Genomic DNA, 19,223 nt, shown 5'->3' on the forward strand with positions numbered 1-19,223 from the left:
CGCTGGAGAAGGAGGGTAGACCAAATTAGTGGCCGTGTTTCTGGGAATAAATTAAGGAGTCATCTTCTACAGAAGTCTCACTAGCATGGAGTAGCAGTTAGCATGAAATGAATGATATTTATCTGTGCCTTTATGGCACTTTTCAGCAGAGAGTTTAGCAAATGAGCGAAGTGTGGCTGCTTCTCACCGCTGCCCTGTGAAGTAAGTGAATATTCATGTCTCAGAGCTGGGAGCTTCCAGTATTGGGGAAGGCGGTCATGTGGCTGGATGACATCCACATCAAGAGTGGAATCTGGAAGTCTTGCTCTCACCCCGTGGCTGTAAGAACCGGCATGCCCCTCTCTTCCTGAGGCAGCAGCCGTCTGTGCTCCTGCCGGTCTGCTCTTCCAGCCCTGAGCTTGCAGCCCCTCGTGTGATTAGACATTGCAGTGAATATTGCTCCTGAAACTGGACTTAGGTCTGGTTCCTAAAGGGAAGTCTGTAAGGCAAAACAAGGTGAGCATTGCCTGGGGACTGGTACATGGAAATGATGCTCACGTTACCATGCTTCACCCAATTCCCATCCCCTGGCGGGGTGGACTGCAGCAAGATCCAAGCACAATCCCTCTGTCCATCCCTCACTCCTCCTTCCCCTCCCTCCTCCCTCCCTCCCTCCACCCCCACGGAGGCTGTCCTAGTTTTTTCTTTCTTTCTTTCTTTCCCCCCCTCTCATCTGTACTTATAACTCTTAATCTAGCCCACTTTGCAACAAGCAACAGCGCAGGAGACGCACGCGGAGCAGGACCCTCAGTAGCATGATAGCTCAAGGCATCTCGGGGCTCATGCGACCCTTGCTAAGTGGACTTAATGTGAGCAAAATTCGCTTCATTTATCTCTGTGGAGTGACTGAGCAGCATCGCACGCCAGCTAAGCGGGGGTCAGAAAGAGGTTTCAGCTCCACGCACAAGCTCCAGGACACCCCTGGGGACTCGAGGTGAGTAAAATGTTGAACCCCACCTTGCTGCATCCAGAAGGGCATTTTCAGGAGGGACAGGCACTTAATGCTGCCTTGCTCCACCGAAGGGAGAAGAGAGAGGCCAGTGCAAAACAGGCGGTGGCGCATGAGGAAGCGTAGGCTGAGCAGATGCTGATGGGAGGAAGGTGGTGCAGTCTGTGAGAGGTGCTGCTCCCTCCTTCTGGAGCTGTGGAGGCCACAGCTAGTGGCCTGGATCAGAGCGTGCAGATGACAATGTGGCACAAAAGTCCATTGACCGCTGGGGCGCAGCCAGCAGCCTTTGAGGAGGAACGGGGATGGTGGGCAAAGCGTGTCGGACAGCTGAGCCACGAGTCTGCCGTGTTCCTGCTGTGGGGAAGCTGGGAGGACCACTGGGTTGCATCCTGCCTCAGGACAGGGTGCACAGGCCATCGTGGTGGCCGAGTTTGTGAGTTGAACTCTGCGGTGGAGATTGGTCAGAAGTTTGTGCTCAGCAATGCCTTTAAATGCATTTGGTGCCTGTCAGGGTGGAGGACTCCCCGCCAGGGATCTGAAAGGGCAGACTTTGGCCTGTTCAGGAGCTGGGTTGACAGAGTCCCTTGGGGGACAGTCCTGAAGGGCAAAGGAGTCCAGGAAGGCTGGACGTTCTACAAGGAGGAAATCTTAAAGCCGCAGGAGCAGGCTGTCCCCGTGTGGCGAAGGGATGGGGCTGACAAGAGGCCGCCTGCCACAGGGTACTCCTCTGTATTCCTGCAGCAGGAACTACAGCAGACGCCCTGCCAGGCTTTCCTCACTGGTCCTTAGGGATAACTGAGAGTTCTCCGAGCAAAATAAAGGGAATTTGAAGATCTCCTAGACCAGGAGGATCTGGATCAGACTGTAATCTGCAAGACATTGCGAAAAAGACCCAACCAAGATGACGGAAAACACAATAAGCCATTTTGCTATCCGACCTTAGAGAAAAGTTATTCTGACAATCCTGCTTAATGGGATTTATGAAGACTCGTTATCAGTAGGTTTTCTTTCTAATTGCTTTGTTGCTTATGAAGTTATCTTTTGCAGTGCTTGTAGGAATCTTGCTATTTTGTATGGCCTTGGAAAGTATCTCTTAGGGAAAAACACTGACAGGGAGACGAAAAACCTTCTTGAAACCCCCTTAGTTACCTGCATCACAAAGTTTGAGTGTTTTTTAAAAAGGGAATAATCCGTTGGCATGTGTTGAACTTGGAGCGCTGAGTTAGTCACATCCTGATAAGATCTTTCCAAAGCTCTGACCATGTGCCCTGGGACAGTAATGCCATTGTAAAATAGTTCAGCCTAAATTAAGCAAAACTTAGTCTAATCAATTTTGAGTTGTTTTTAAAATCCTGGTTCAAACTTATTTTCTTAACAAAATGTGAGAGGATTTTTTTTCATAGTTTCAAAAATGCTGATAAACAAATTCAGAAGCAAATAGAAAATAAAAGCTACAGATTTTCTTTCCAGGCTCTCCTTGAAGCCTCGGGTACCTGAAGCAGGTAGCCTCCAGAGGAGACTCAAGCCTGGGACTGATTCGGGGGATATGAAGACAACTAGGCCAGTATGTGAGTGGGTCTGTGGGAGATGACTGAACTGCGCAGTGAAAACGAGGAGTAATCGGGCTGGGTTTATACCCCCAACCTCTACTGACAACGCAGACAAACAGCTTAAAGTTCTCCTACAGCCGGCGAAGAGAGCGAGGCTGCTCACAGGTGCTTTCTGTGTCGTGGTGTAGGAGTGCTGGGCATCACCCCTGCTCTCGAGAAGGGTTAACTGCTGCACCCAGGCTTGTCCAGAGTCATGCAGGGGCCTGTGGCAATAGCATCTCTGCTTCCTTATATCCAACTCGGCCACCTCAGGGCTCATTTAACCGGCAGCAAGAGTTAAAGCTGGGGTGTGTCCAGCAGGAACAGCAGGGAACAAATCCCCCTTACGTTCGCCGGAGCCTGGTGTGGGGATTCTCCTGGGACTGATGTCAACTGAAGCTCTAGGTGCATCAAAGACAACACAAATTGTGTTTTCTGTCAATAAACGTGTGCAGCTTTGGGGATTGCTGGATCCAGCGCTCTCTGCTTGCAGGCAGCCAGCTCGCATTATCCTGTTGAAGAATGCATTGCGTTGCAGCATTAAGTAAAGTCCTATGACTTTACCATTTCTATTGTGTAACAAATTATTTCGCCCATAGCTGTAAAACCGACGTTGCGAGAAAACCTGCCTACTTGACATAAAAATGGGATAAACGGGTCTAATCCATCAAAAGATAAAGGGTCGTTTTGTTTTGTTTTCTTTTGACATTTGAGAACTAGTCTTTAAACTGCTTATTTACAAAGAAATGTCTGTGAGTGTCCCTGTGAAGGAGACTGAAATGTCTTAAAGGTGTTCTTTGGCTGTTTGCTGAGGGAATTAGGGTGGTCCTGCTCGGCTGTGCGTTGACTGCACGTGGGGAAACTCTTCCCTCTGCAGCACGGTCTGGGCGCTAACTTCACAGCTGTTTTCATAACCAGGGGACCCTGCTGCAGACTAACGGCCCGGGCATTGTTTTCTGCCGAAGCTTTCTGAAAAACAGGAAGCCGCCCGCCTCAGCTGAAGGTACAGCGGCCCCTGTGTGCTGGTCCTGCTGCCTGAATCAAGACGCAGCTGGAAACAAAAGAGCAGAGAAGGCAAAAAAATATTGTTTCATCTCTCTTCTCCATTTCCGAATTTCGATGGAATGTGGGGATCGGCTTGCCAAAGAGAGAATTGTTTGGAATTTTCTGCGCCTGAAGTCTTGCTGATGAAGTCTATGTGACAACATCTTAAGAAACGGCATCCTTAATGACTTAGAGATGTACTGCGATGATTTGTCAGCGGGTAAATGGGGTTAGATCTAGATGGTGATTGTGAATTATATGAAGCAGAATGAAAAAGACCTGCAAATTTGAGAGAGGAGAACATTTCTTTCCCCCTTTTCATGACATTTTTACAGGAATTCTTTCCTGTCTTGTGTTCAGCTGGATACTGTACTCCACCTCTGCCTCTTCTGAGTTAAGAAAGAGCAAAGGGAGTTGTTTAAACTCAATCCTTATAGATTTCTGTGCTTAATGTTAGAAGCAAATCAGCAGAGATCTCCACGTGCTTCATTTTCATCTGCCACAGAGCAGAGAGGGGTGGGCAGGCAGGGTAAGTCCCTTCAGCTGCTGCTGTTGCTATCCCAGGGATGATTCCCATCTAACCAATTCCTCCTCCCAATCTCTGTGACTTTCCAAGAGGATGCCTGCCTGGCACACAGGAGTGTAGGTGCTTCAGCGCTTCCTCGGCTGGTGGGTTTGCTGTAACCTGTGACTCTGTGGCTGTGACAGTTTGTATTCAGTGTATACTGCAAATACATTGCAAGAAATCAGGACTAGAAATTCTCAGAGCTCTGAGCCATACTCGCTGTCTGTTTCACTGGCCCCAGGGCTTCCAGGAGAAGTGTTACCAAGCTTTATACCAAACAGCACTTTATTTGGAAGAAGCTGGACGATGCTTCGCTCAGCCTTGTGTAAGTGAAAAAAAAATCAGGAGACTGTGAGCTTGGCCAGTTCTCACTGCGAAATTCACCCTATCTTCAAGGCTGTGGTTCTTTCTTCCTACGCCAGAAATGAGAGCAGCAAGGCCACGGGGCAGCGCTGACACTGCTTATGCTTGGGAGCTTATCAGAGATGTGGGAGACAGAGATGGATCTTCCCAGAGATCTGGGAGAGTGGCACGTGTTGTCAGCTTGTTGGAAGAATAGAGGCTGGACCCGGCTTCTGCCCCTGGAGAATGTCCTGCGCTTTCAGATGATGGGCACTTGGGCAGTGCCACGTTGAGAGGTACTGGGCAAAATACCCACTGCCACCAGGGTGCTGCCCTGTTTCAGCACAGGAGGTGGGACTTTTGGGTAACTGGGACCTCCTGCTTCCAAGTGACCTTTTGGGTATGTACACTAAGAAAAGCCACTGTTTGCTCGTGCGCTTCCCCTGGCAAATATAATAGATGGTCTCAGAATATACAGTCTTGGTGAGAAATCCCTGATGCTGCTGTTGAGGGTGGCAGCCTTTTCCACACTGGTGGGGAGAACCTGGTCTGGAGGAGATGAAGTGGATGCTGATTCCCTCTTATTTGTAGATGTGGTTTCCACAAGCCAGCACTAAGAGATGCTGACGGTCTTGTTCTTAACTCTCTACCAGATTAAATCTTGCAGGCTGTCAAAATAACCAGCAATTTCTCCTGCGCAAGGATCACATCAGCTCAGAGGAGTCGCATCATAACAAGGCTCCCCGTGATTGAGTTCTGGGAAGGAGTGGGCACTTCATGAAAGAACAAGCAGCAGAAAAGGAAGAGTCATCAAGTAATCCCCTTGGGAAGGGAGTGGGAAACAAAACGTGAATGACAAAAGCCCTTATTGCATGATTAGTATCTGATCCTGAGCACTCTTTTTTGTTATTACATCACTCCATTCAGGATTAATATCGTGGGCTTGCAAATACTTTGCCTGCCAGAAAACACTCCCTCCGCCAGCCAGACCGAACAGAGGCAGCAGGCGCAGAGCATCTGCACTTGTTCACACGCAGTTAAGCATTTATTCTGGGGGAAGTTTGATAAAGTGGGAAATATTTTGGGTCAACTCAGATTTGCCGGCCACTGAGACTGATACCCGAATTTTTTCTGACATGCGTGGTGTAATCCCTCCAGAAAGTGTTTGTATGCACATTTCCCTCCGTGTGCTGTCTCTCTAGTGCTCAGCCAAAAGACCTCAACAGTGGCCTTCTCTGATTTTTTGCAAACTTGTCTTACAGCTCTGCAGACCAGGTGACCGTGCATTTTATAAATCGGGATGGAGAGCGACTTACGGCCACAGCCAAAGAAGGGGAGAGTTTGCTGGAAGTGGTAGTCAATCAAAATTTGGCCATTGATGGATTTGGTAGGTGTTGCTCAAGGGTATGTGTTCTTGGGGTTTATGTGTCTGTGCTGTGACCAGTGGGTACCTGGGAATAGGTACACATGCCACTGTGTTCTGGTGAGACCATGAAGCAAGCTTTTATTCCCCAACGGCTGCTTTCTGGGCTGGTTTACCACACTGAGATGGCAGTGTCACTTCCACACCGTCGCCGCTGGGATTCCAGCAGCCTGTGTCAATGTGTTTGGCTGGTTAAAGTTGACGTACAAATTTGAAAACTGATTGTGATCCTCCCAGAGAAAAGGCAGGCTGAAATCTGCATCCATCTGTTGTGTTTTGTGTCATCTCTTTTGACGCGCTCCAGATCTGTTAATGGACCTTTTCCTCAGACTGTTCTCCAAGATGATCTCTCTCACCCCATTGCTTTCTAATTTGCTGTCATTCCCTCCTTTCTCCACCAGGTGCCTGTGAAGGGACATTAGCCTGTTCCACCTGTCACCTCATCTTTGAGAAGGACACCTTCCAAAAGCTGGATGCCGTCTCAGACGAAGAGCTGGACATGCTGGACTTGGCGTATGGACTCACCGAGACGTAAGCCTCCCTGCTGATGGCAGTAGATTCTCAAGCCTCTGGGGCAGATTCTCAGTACCTGGCACCTCTTCCCAAGGGGACAGGACTTATTCTGTATTACGGTTGTGCCTCTAGAGCTGCTTTCTCCCGGGGCACAGGAGACCTTTAAGAGGAACTTGAGCGAAAACCCAGCCTGGACCAGACATCCCAATATGGGTGGGGAATTTCTTCCTTTACCGTGGGAACAGATGAGCCTCACTTCATGTTTTCTTCTCAGATCTCGCCTTGGCTGCCAGGTGTGCGTTAAGAAGTCGATGGATGGTCTGACGGTGCGGGTCCCCATGGATGTATCAGACATCAGGAGGCAGCTGGAGGTTGGAAAGCAAAGCAAACAGTAACTGGAAACGACTCCCGCACAGCTCACGTCCTCGTTTTAGGTGTGGCGGGTACTTCGCTTTAGGTTAACGCTATTGCTTTTTGTGGCTGCCTTGCAGTAGACCGTAGAGGTCTGATTCAGTATAAATGCCTGATTGGCAAATCTCTCATTTAAACAAAGCTTAATGCTATGGTCTTTGGTACGTGTTTTAAGTTAAGTGCTTAATGCTCTGCTGAACTCGACTGGACTAAAGCGTATGGCCTTACGTTTCCCTGGGCGGGTGACAGTAAACATCTGTGCTGTATGTGACTCACCCTCTCCTTTGAAATTCAAGGAATTCTGCTATTCTAAGTAACTGCTGGGAATTTTGCGAGGCTTGGCTCTTCAACTGTAGAGCAGATTTTTCCCAATTTGGGAAGCTTAAGAAGAGATAGCTGTTCCAAACACAAGGCGGTGCGCTGATTGGCTTGGTGAAATAGGCTAATGGAGTTTGGTTAGCGAGAACATACTGATAACCATTTGAATGCTGACACTTCCTATAAAAGGGAACCGCTTTCTATGAATTTGAGACGTTACATGTCACTGAATGGTTATATGCCATGTTCTGCTACTTTCTCCAAATGTGAAATTTTCCCATTGCTGTCATTGCCACATACGTCAAATAAAATTGTAATAATCAGGCTTTTAGACCTACGATATGCACTTTGCTGGTAACATGAGCCTGGTCGGAATAGAATGAGTTTGATGGAAATTTAGGCATAATATCCTGTTGCCCCAGTTTACTTGACCGGATTTTCCCCTCGTGTCTGAGTGAATATGTCATAGTTGCCATCTAAATGTCATAGAGAACCCATGATCTGTAACCGAGTTTTCCAAACAGAATTCCGCACAGAAAGTTTTCCTATGGCTTTACTTCAAACCCAGGCTATGTTTAGCAACCGATTTAAACCAACAAGTTACAGTTCTTAGGCAAGGTATCAACCCCATAAAAGATGTATACATTTAAAAAATGCTTATCTTGTACTAGAGCACTGACAGTTTTATTTGGCGTAAATTGCAGAGTTTTGATCGGGGGGAGGGACTGCCCTGTGTGGGAGGTCAGGAACTGCTCTCTGCCTGTCACAGCCCCTTCCAGCTGCCTCTGAAACCAGCGTAAAAACCCCTTTGCGCACCAAAAGTCCAATCAGAGGAGCATGTGACACTTGTGACCGAATCTATTTAAGAAGGAGTGATAGCCCTTAGGGGTGGGAGCCACAAGGAACACGCACACAGAAGGAGGTGCGGGAGCTGACACGGGAGGAGGGAGTGGAGGAGGCAGGTGGAAGGGGACAGTGTTGGTGACCCAGCTTGATAAATGGTCGCGGAAGGAGGTGCTCTGTCCCAGAGGAGGCATACCTCTGAAGGGACTGCAGCCTATAGATGACCCACGCCGGAGCAGAGACATCCCTGAGGGACTGCAGCCCATGGGCGACCCACGCCAGGGCAGGGACACCCCTGGGGGACTCGCGGGCCCTGGAGCATCAACACTTGAGCGGAGGTAACAATTAAGAAACCAGGAGCACTGGAAGTAAATGAGTAAGAAGGCAGGACTGGCAGAAAGAAACTGTTAGGCACATTTCCTGACCTCCTGTGCCACCTCTTCCCTCACGGAAGGGTTTGGGAGGGACTGGTGAAAACAAGGGATGTTGAGACAATGAAGTGGGGTGGGGGACAGTTGGCTTTGATTGAAGTTGAGCTTGTGGAAGGGTGAGGAAAAGTGTGTCCCTATTTGTTTAATTGTTTTTCATCTTTTTTTCCCCTCCTCATTACCTGAATCATTAATGAAAAGTTTACGCTGACTGGCAATAAATTAAATTAAGTAGAATTCCACAAGTTGCGGTGTTTCAGCCTGTGACAATAGTACCTGACTAGAGATGGGTGAACCCCAAATTTTGTACAGAGAGAGGTAATAGCTTTCATTAGACCAAATGCTGTAGCTGGGGGGAGAGGAGGGTAAATGCTTTCAGTCATACAAATGCTTCTTTAGATTTGAAATAAGAGCTGGAAACTCCAAGTTCAAGCATCCTGGTGCAAAGTGAGCAGAAAGAATCTTATACAGGTCAGGATCTCTGCAAGCATATTAAATGATTTTGTTTGGGACCGCCTGCTTCTGGAGTTTTCACCCATTACCCCCGCTGACCCGTGTTTGTGTTGGGTTTGCAAGCCAGGACCCACCTGGAAAAGTTCAGCAAAATGAGCACGTAATCTCCTAGCTCACAGATCTCCAGTCACTGGCATCAAATGCCGGCCCTGTGCACCGTTTCTGGCTGTGCCAGCGAGTCATGGCTGTGGCTGTGGCCATGGCCTTGGCCAGGGCACGAGGTGGAGCTCCCGGAGCAGCGGCAGCTCCTGCCACGCACAGCAGACAGAGAGGAGGAGAATGCAGCTTCATTGCGTCTCCATCCCTCCTTCCTCATCTCCGGCACTCTGAGTGGTGACTGGCTCCATCTCGGGAGACTCAGAGCTGCCGTCCATCTCTGGTGGTGTCAGTGCTACCTCCACGCCTGCCTTTAAGGCGGTGGGAATGCTGACACGAGCCCTGCCCCTCTCAGGGTGGGCCAGCAGCAGCGTGGGGCTCTCAGGCAGGGATGAAGAGTGACACCCTGTAAGTCCCCACTATAGGCTTTGGCTTCCTCTCTGGTCCATCATGCAAAAATCAATACAAAATCTTATCCAGGGAAACCAACAGAAGGCTGTCTACTGGGGGAATTCTCTAGCGTGGGCCAGAACCACTCTGTTGTAGGAGGTGAATGCAGCGGGGTGGATTTTTTGCAGGGTCCCAAGCCCTGTTTTGGGACCATGGATGTGGTGGTGCACTGTGGCTTCAGAGGCTCTTGATTGGCATTTCACGTCAGCCAGTGCAGGGCCAAATCCTCTGCAGAAGACTGCTTTGCAGTCCCACCCTTCAGCCCCCTCCTCTCTGAGTTTGGAGGTGGACCACAGGCTGCCTCTGCCAAAAGGTGTCAGCTCTCTCCATACAGGTGCGATGCCACATGCTGGTGGGATGGCGAAGGAGGGAACAGCTGCCGGCTTGAAAGGGTTGAGCAACTGTCACGTTCCTCATCAGAGTGTGGGTGACCTCGGAAGAAAAAGTTTCTGGGGCAAGCTGTTTGCTTTGATATGCAGGTAGCCAAAATAGCCCGTATGCTCTTTGGCAAGGTCCCTCAAAGGGGCTGTGGGAGAGCAGAGAGCGCTCTGCACAAAGCAGCTGCCTGCAAAGGAGAGGGCAGAATATGTCTTGGGAGACCGGCTTTCCCGACTCTGTCGGGATGGCAGAAATGGGACTGAGACAGCTGAAATAGACTGGAGGTGCCCGGGGCACTTCCATCACGGTTTCTGTCAGCCTGCAGGGTACGGGAACAAATCGTACATGCCGAGCAGAAACGAGAAGAGGCTGAAGTGCGTGAGTCACTGTCTCTTCAAGGCAAATGAGGTGGGCTTGTCTGGCCTTGATCTATAATGGGAGCAGGTCATGAAGGCTCATTGCTTCTCGGGTGGCCGCCACACCGCATGTCTTCCCCAGTGACTGCGTCCGGTGTGGCACCGAGTGGGGCTTTCAGTATGTGTCAGGCCACCTTGGACTAAATCTGTCCTTTTGATCTGAAAAAGGGCAGAGAGAGAAGGGAAACCTATTTGTGTCCAAGGACATTAAGAGAAAATGTGGCCTTTCTGGGGCAGAAAGCCAACTGTCTGTGTATTTGGTATTTCTTGGTATGAGCGAGCTGGGTGCTGTGGAACTCTTTCAAGACTGCTTGGTGACTTCCAAATACAGCTCTGTGTCTTGGGGGGGGGCACATCCCACTTGGGAGTTTTGAGAGATGAATTTGGGGAGCAGTTGGATATAATATATGACAGGAAAATGACATCAAGCAGCACCCAAAGGCATCACAGATCACATTCTCAGCAGGTGTAAATCGGTGTCAGAGGCAATGACTATGAGGATGGGGTACTCTCCTATTGAGGAAAGGGGCCCTTATTGGAAGGTTTTGTGATTGTCTTACTTGGACTTTCCAGGAGTGCTGGTCCAGAGACTCTACCACGTGACAGAAGATGAATGAAACATGTATTTACAAGGAAGACAAAGCTAAAACAGTCACACCTTCCCTCTTTGCAGGGAGGCAAAGAGCATCCCTCTTTATCCTTATCTCGACTTGTCAGCTGCTGCACGGCTTTTCCTGGTGTGACACCTTCCCTGGTGGGAGCACTGACAGCACGTCCGCAAGCTCCTGCGGGAGTGTGGGCTGAATCACGGCCCCAGGTGGCACCATGACCCTCTGCTGGGTGTCTCCTGCCAGGGACCGACAGGAAAGCAGGCTGCTCTCACAAGAATTCAGTCAGAATTTGTATTTTGGGCAACTTGTGGTATTGAGTTTCCCAGAATTAAAAGCAGCAGTTTGGCATTATTGTTTAGCTGAAGCCAGGAGCTCTGGGACCTTTTTGTCTTTATGGCGCAGTCCCATGGGGACTGTGGCCAGGATTTGGGAGGTTTAGAGGAGGGGCACTACTTTGAGGCACTTGCCTGTTCCTCAACTATTACTTGGGGTGCGCTGGATGGTGGCACAGCTCACAGGTGTCCCGGTCTGCTGTCCCTAGGAAATCTATGACTAATTTGCTATGTGTACTTGATAGCCTGGAAGAAAGTGGAACACTTCTGCTAACTTAGGAGATGTAGGATTGGGTGCCAAAATGCAGGGAGCATCTTCATCTCCTGCAAGCTGGACTCTCAGGATTGCGTTATCGCCTGGGCTCATGGAAAAGGAACGCTGCGAAAAGGAATGCTGCGGATTTCCACGCCTGGGCGTAGAGGTAGCGGGTAAGCAAGGTCTTTGTGCCCTTGGGGTGGCCGCGTCTCTGTTTTGTGTAGCCCCCTGGCTCTGCTGTGTGGCCACGTGCTCCCAAAGGGACAGGGGGTTTGTGCCATCTTTTTCCGATAAATTTTGGAGGATTTTGTTTTCTTCTAAATTAACGAAAATTATTAATGGAGAGCTGGGTTGGAGCAACTGTCCAGGGAAATGCGCCCATATTAGGCAGCCTAAGATGACAGGAGGGAAATGTGTCTTGCACCGCCTCTCCCAGTGTTTCTACAAGCTAATCTCTTTCTAACTTGCTCGTAATTCTTTTAGGTGATGCAAATTGTGAGCTCTTAGTCTGCATGTGGTCCAGGTCCCCTTTGTTTGAACAAAGACCAGCCCAGACGCTGAGCCAGTTGCCAATCCATTGGCATGTTTAGAATACAGAACAATGTCTCTTCCAAGCACAGACAGGCTTTTGTCATAATATTTACTGCTGTTTCACCTTCCTGAAAAGACACAAATAAGAGTAATGCCTGAGCTGATTTGCTGGAAGAGGGCTCCTGGTCTGTGTGGCCAGACTCACAGATCTGGGCTGGGAAACACGGCTCGGTGTTTTGCGAATGCCACCACCCAAGTGCAGAAGAGAGGGAAGTAAGAGCAAGGGAACAAAAGCTGATCACCACACCACAATGACAAACTTGTGTGTCTTTTATTGAAATAGTTACAACTGTAGCTCTGGAAAAAAGACTGTGAATGCCTCGTCAGTGTTCACGTGTGAGGGAAATGATGGCGGGGGGGAGTGGTTGTATTACTATTATATACACCTTTCATCATACAAGGGCCACTAAGGTGATCTGGGACACAAGGGTGCCACATCTGAGAGTCGAACACCCTGTGTATAACAAATCAAACTCTATACACCTTGGAAAGTGGGCTCTGGGCTTCCCCTTCTCTCCCCTGCCCTGGAACTCGACGGTGTGAATTTGGAGTGCTGGGCCAGATGAGTGGAGGCATCTGATACCTACTAGATCATTTTACAGAGGTGGCTTCCCTCCCTGTCCAGGGAATGACCCGTGGCAGGTCAGATATGGCTAACTGCAGACACTCAGCCACTTGCAGGGGGCACCTACTCCACAAGGACTACTTTTCAATCATTAATGTATTTCTCTTGTCTGTCACCCATTCACTGTTAACTGAGTAAAAGGAGTGTCTCTCTGACAGAAACCACCTTAGAAAACTCTCACATAACCTTCACATGAAACATCCTGAACCTTTTAACCTTTGAGACTTTTCCCATCATTTTCCTAACACCTGTCAAACTACTGTGGTGCTCTCAGCTTCTTTTTAGAGCTCAGCTAGCAGCATCACAGCACTAAGCAAGTCCCATTATGGCTATGGCGCTTCTGAGCGTCGCCTTGAGTGGAATCACAGGGATGCTCCAAAAGTCCACTGGCTGCATTTCTTTACTGCTGCAACACAAGCAGGCCGTTTAGCACATCCCTGCCTGCCACTTCTCCAAACTTCATTCTGCTGGCACACACTGGGCCACGTACCACGCTGAGTGGGAACTCGCTGCTTCTCTGTTGAAACCTGGACAGCCTCAGCTTATGGACTGTCTGACAACTTTCTGGCCAGATGGGGCTTTGCTTCAGCATCCACTCGACAACATTCTTGACAACTTCCACAATTCCTCGACCTCATGCTAAAGCCAAATCCTGCTTAAGTCCTTCTCAGAGTTACTAGGAATTTGATTTGATGACTGCCTCTGGAAAGGGCCTTCTGAAATGTCACCATCATTTAGAGAAATATAACGCCACCTTTTACTAGGACTAAAAGGACCAGCTACTCCCAGAGGACACTGAAGAAGACAAACATTCATAGCCCTGCCAAAGTGGCAGTGCTAAAATCCTTTATAGTAACTGTGGCTCTGTCAAATGCGAGCTTTGGGGGACATATGAAAAGAATCAATACGCAATTAGTTGGCAAAAAAAGCAATCTTGGGGTTAAAATGTTACATATGCTGTCTGTCAGTGAAAGCTGGGCTTTGGGCTCTGGGCTCCATTTGATGTTTCTGCAACCCAGCCTCAAACAGTAATGAGCGCAGACTGTGAGCTAGCCCGCTGGGGAACAAAAGACGAGCAGAAAAAAGCAGCAGTGATTTCTGGGGTGGAGGTGAAGGGTCTTCCTTCGGATGAATGGTGGTGATGAACAGTGAATAGCAGAGGATTTTGTGTGAGCATAAAGATTTTTAACTAATTCTGATGGAGCAGTAGCTGTCCCAGTTCTCCGGTCATCCACACACATCAGCAGCTGACTGGAGAAAACAAAGCAGAGCTTCTCCTTTTCTGTTTTAAAAAGGAAATGGAGTCAGACCCTGTACAGGGTCTCCCTCATGGACAGGGGGAGTCCGGTGGCATTCAGCCCACTAGACACTCAGCCAGTGAAGTTTCTTCTGTAGAAAAAGGGTGTAAAGAAAAAACAGGAACACCCACCCCCCCCTCAGCCAAAATGAATGTTAAACCCCAACATTACATATACATTAGTGTCACTTTACACTTATCCATGCAGCCTGCTGGATTCTTCACACCTTGGATCATATCTTACAGGATATTTTCTGCTGCACGTACACAAAAAAATATTCAGTTCTCCTACACCCATCTCCCTAGACAAACGTCTCTTCTGCAAATGCCACTGTATCACGCTCCTCTGTGGCCACCTCTGCCACTGGCTGGGTCCTGAGCCACTCCACCCTGCTCCGAAGGAGTTCATTCTCCACCGCTTCCGCCTCTGCCATGGGACAGGTCTTGGTTTCATCGTGCTTGAAATACTCCCTGACGGTATTTCGAATGGAGGCGGGGAGGATGATATGGATGGTGTGGCTGAACGTGTTGAAGCCTTTGCTCTGGATTGGCGCCTGCGCCATTTCCACTGGCTTGGTCTCCAGCTCCGTGGGAGTGGAGGCACTTTGGGGGCTCTCTTTGTGCTCTGCCTGCGGGGACGGGATCATTGGTTCGTGGCGGGAGCGCCTGGAGATGGACTGCAGGACAAGGGGGGTATTCTGCCCATAGAAAACTGTCTGGGGGATATGGACTCTCACAGTCTGCAAGCTCTTGGGCAGGCTTTGCTCACTGCTGCTGCTGGGCGAGCCACTGCCGCTGGTGTTTGCCACGGAGCTCTCCTCTTCCTCTTCCACTGGAGACCCCCAAGAGCTTTCTTTATTTGGGGCCACATAAAAAGTTATCTTGGTGCGCTTCAGGCTTTCCTGGCTCGGAGGGTGGGCATCGACACTTTTGACTTCTATGCTCTTCACTGTCTTCTCCCTGTGCTGCTGGTGGCCGATCTGTGGGGGTTTCTCCCTGGCTGGGCTGGCAGCTGGGAGCTCAGGGTTTTGTTTAAACTCTTTGGTATCATCCTGGCTCCTGAGCCCTGGGCCAGGGTCCCCTGCACAACTCAGCTGTCTCTCCTCTTCTTCCCAGTCAACGTCAGTTAGTGGGCTTCCCACAGCAGCTCCACTGACAGATGGAAAACTTTTCTTCTCTCCAAAGCAATGACTGCTCTCTACAGCCTTGGGTTCATACTCATGGAAACTGTCCAGGTCACATGGATGTAAAGGCACAGGAGACGTGAAGGACTTGTGCCACTCTTTTGGGGACCTCTTGGCAATCTTGGGGGACACAGCATGAAGCCTGGTAGACGTGCCGAACATGAACGGCAGGGATGAGACGTCTGTGGGACTAATGGCTGATGACTCTGAGCAGTAGGAGAAAGCACTGTCTAAGGAGCTGAGGGAGGAGGCAGACGGGGAGGTGGTGGTGGAGGACAGGCTAGAGAAGCTGGACCTGTTGGACAGGCTGGATTTCTGAAGACTGAGCTTCTTCACCCTAGAGCTGGTCTGAGGCGACTGCCGCAAGTTCTGCCTGGCCATGTTAACCCCAGGGCTTAGGCCTTCATCAATCAACTTCTGGCTCTCCACCTGCAGCTGCTTGAGCCTGTGGATGTAGTCTGTATGGCTGTGCATGATGGTGGCATCGCAGCTGGACTGGCGGGCCACCGGCTCATGGCTCTGAGCAGGAAGCTGGGAGCTGAGGCACACGCTGGGCTCTGATGAGCACCGGTCCCTGGCCGGGCTGAGTGAACGTATTGAGCCGATGGAGCAGAAGGAGCCCTCCTCTTCCAGGAGGTCATAGCTGTCTGCACTGGCGTTCTTCCGGGCTTTGCTTTGGTAGCAGGCTGTGATCTCACTGAACAAGTCCCAGTCCTCCTGATCCTCATCGAGTAACAAGCTGCTGGATGGTTCAAAAATGGCATCTGTTTCAGGTACCAGGTGGTGCTTTGGTCCTTCTGGGTCACAAGCAGAAAATTCCAACTCATCAGAGGAATCATCATGCTGAGCCAAGCCTATGCCTGGGGCAGAGAAGACAAATTAATTTGTTGCCTATGTCTCCTAACCCCACATAGTACCTTACAACCAAGGCAGGGAAATATTACCAAGTCCATGGAAAAGCAAAGATAATCCATTATTTTCACAGGGAGCAGAGCAGGACTGGGAACAACATAAAAAATTCTGGCTTGATGACCTGAGCTTTCACCACTGGCCGGTATTCAAAGGATAGTTAACAAAACTCGATCTCTTTCCATTCAACCATTTAGTTTAGCTTTACAGAACTAATCTGGAAGAAAAGACTGCCGGGAAACGGCATTGCTAACGCTACGCTAAATTCTTGTGATGGCTGGAATAGGTTGAACAGCAGCCACAGAGAAAGACAACCATCCTCAGGGACACGTTTGAAGCGATGCACCTCAGCCCTCTGCTTTGCCATCGCTTCCCGCCTATGCCTGACAGGCAAAGGGAGAACCAAAGCCAACTGTTTTTCAATGCTTTTCCTTGGAAAAGACATGAAGGGAAAGCAAAATCTTTTGCATGAGGAGTTTACCTATTAAAAGATTTTAAACATTTCTGGAAGATAGAGTACCACCAACTTACCCAGAGATTCCTCTGAGTTATTGGACTTCTTTTTGTCTGGTCTTTGAAACAAGGAAGCAATGTCACCTCCAAAAATCTCTCCTGAGTTTTCAATCAGGAACTGCACTAACAAGGCCACCTGGCAAAGACACAAACCCACAGAGTCAGTTTCAGGAAAATACAGCCAGCTATATAAAGCAAGTCAAATCGGTCCCAGAATGTTCCTTTTCCTTTGACAAAGATTCAATTTTCTACAGAACCCTTTGCTCAAGAAGCTGTTAAGAACGTGGCAATGCATCTGTACGAACTACACCTGGGGCAAGGATATGAGCTACATGAACAAGGATATGAGCTACAGCGAGCCAGGTACAGCACGTTCTACAATTTTCCCTACTGTTGATAACACCTCATAAGCTACAAGCAGGCATTCCTCCCCTCTGATGCACTGTCATGTTCATCGCTTACTTGGTCTCTGCAAGATGGCTTTAGACCCAGCTGAAGTGGCAGAGTCTAACTTCAGCTGCTCCATCTTTCTTGTGCTTGCTTGACCGTATGGGAAATTCATACGGTAAAGCACCCACACCTTCCCTTTCCATTCTGGATAAAGTGAGTGTCTAAATTCCCCTACCAGCATGGGCACAGCTGTGCAGGGGCAAGGATGAAGCTCGGATGCCACTCAGCTGGCACTGTCACTGATCCTATGCCTTCCTTAGTCTACAAAATACAGTGCCCATAAAAAGCAGTAAAAGGGGAAGACGAGCATGAGGCCAAACCCATGAAAGATTACCTTCTTTGTAGACCTGCTCTCCTCTTCAGGCCCAGTGGGACTTGGTAGCCACAGCATATTGGGTGCTATGCAAAGAGCCAGGTTAAAGGCATTCATCTGATTCACTCCAGAATTCTGCTCAATATGATGGAGGACTCCAAAGAGGTGTCTGAGTAAGATGAGGTTGGCCTCTGGAAGCTGGTTGACTAGACTATTCAGGGAATGGGAACAAAGGAAAACAGTGCCGTTCAGAAAAATATGATCTTCAAACATCAGAAGTTGCTTCCCAAAACTTTTGCCCCCTTCTGCCCTTTTGCAACCAATTTGAGACATTCACATTTGATGATAAAGTAAGACTGTGTCGCTCCCCTCCACCAGCTTATGTGAGAGCCACAACTTTACATCCATATTGCCTACCCACTCTGGTCACAGAGCTGGAGGGACCGAGGGACTTATGTCCAGAACACGTGGGTAGAAGTCCATAATGCCTCGACAAAACAATGACCGCCCAAAGGAGATGCATACAGCTCCAGGCCAGCAGCATGCGAGACAATGCCATTGCCCGTGTCCCGTGCTATAGAGACAATGGGGGAAGGAGGCCCAGGTCAGATGGTAAGGTTTAAAAACTGAGCTGAGCCATTGACAAGAAGAGGTTTGATATGCTGCATATCCCACAGGATGCTGAGAAACTACTCTTGCTCAGGGCAGCAGTTTCAAGGCAGTAAAGCTGTTTTCAAGGTCCCGGTCACCATCTTGGCAGGGCTATTCCTTCTAACTGCCAATATGATGATCAGCTTCATTTTGTGCACACAAGAAAAAAGTTACCATTGTTAAGGATCTAATTCCACTAACATTTGATGTACTCCTGGTAGCTGAATTATTGTGCTTTTTCAGTTTGCCGGTTCTGGTAATTTGAACTGGTCATCAGAAAAGAATTTTCTAATGACATTTTTTGGGTCAGAAATGTTAAAAATGTGCATAGAAGACCATTGAAAGGAAAATGTTCTGACTAGTGACACTGGCAATCAGCAATAGCTCTGCTGTGGCCTGGAGCATTGCCAGGAGCCTCCCAGAAGATGAAGTCTATGCTTAGGGCCGTATGCTCCCACTTCTCCCACTAAAAGAAGCTTTTACAAAGGCTTTTACAAACCTTTTGATAGCTTCAATCTTATGTGCCCGATTTTCCGTGTCCACAGCTTCCATCCACAGTCCGTGCATGTCTGAGGATAGAACACTGTCAGGTATATTTCGGAGAAAATCCTGAATTAAATATATATATGCAGAGCAGTCTGGTCAGTTTTGAATTCCTTGTTTCGGTTTCACCATGCATACAGTCATTTTTTATTCATATTAAGCACAAGATAAAACAAGACATGACACAAATACATTTCTCCTCCCCTCCCCACTTCCACCAAGCTGTCCTCCTCAGGGCTCCTCCACCGCAGCCCTGCAGAACTGCGTGGCAGCTGCTGGTGGCAGAGGGTGAAGAACCAGACAAACCTTCTGCACTGCCCCTTCTCCACAACACCACCGATCTCTACTGCAGCAGGCAAAGGACTCATCCCATAGCTCTTTTTGAAATGTTTCTCAGCGATGAGGATTGCTGTTTTTTTTTTCTCAGGGACTATTTAACAACTTAATATATGTCTTGCGTTGGGAAGTGCCTTAATATCCCCCCAGTCAACAGTTTTTTGTATTAGGCCAACAAAAGCAAGAGACAGGGATGTTTTCTGATAATTTAGGTGCCTGAATTGTTCTGACCGGATTTAATTGCCAGCGCAAAAGATATAGGCTTTTTCTTACTAAAACTTGGGTCTTACTGCAA

At 48.8% G+C, this 19,223-nt stretch overlaps 2 protein-coding genes across 2 annotated transcripts in view; one reads left to right on the plus strand and one right to left on the minus strand.

Annotated features, from left to right (window-relative positions):
• Positions 1–794: 794 nt before the first annotated feature.
• On the plus strand, positions 795–6,859 carry LOC309675962 (adrenodoxin-like; the record flags this gene model as incomplete). Its single annotated transcript, XM_082488397.1, has 4 exons — positions 795–973; positions 5,791–5,915; positions 6,353–6,482; positions 6,739–6,859. 4 exons carry the CDS (start codon positions 795–797, stop codon positions 6,857–6,859), a joined length of 555 nt encoding a protein of 184 aa, XP_082344523.1.
• A 5,500-nt stretch (positions 6,860–12,359) lies between these two features.
• The window catches only part of LOC309675850 (rho GTPase-activating protein 20-like), a 38,334-nt gene continuing 31,470 nt past the window's right edge, over positions 12,360–19,223 (minus strand). The window contains exons 12-15 of the mRNA XM_082488253.1: positions 18,549–18,658; positions 17,420–17,609; positions 16,654–16,771; positions 12,360–16,073 (exon numbers count right to left, since the gene is read on the minus strand). Coding sequence (XP_082344379.1) covers positions 14,332–16,073; positions 16,654–16,771; positions 17,420–17,609; positions 18,549–18,658 — 2,160 coding nt within the window. The 3' untranslated portion in view covers positions 12,360–14,331. The remainder of the gene's footprint in view (positions 16,074–16,653; positions 16,772–17,419; positions 17,610–18,548; positions 18,659–19,223) is intronic.

Source organism: Vanellus vanellus (genome assembly GCF_965231255.1).
Source record: "Vanellus vanellus genome assembly, chromosome: 10".
In the NCBI taxonomy this organism is placed as follows: Eukaryota; Metazoa; Chordata; class Aves; order Charadriiformes; family Charadriidae; genus Vanellus; species Vanellus vanellus.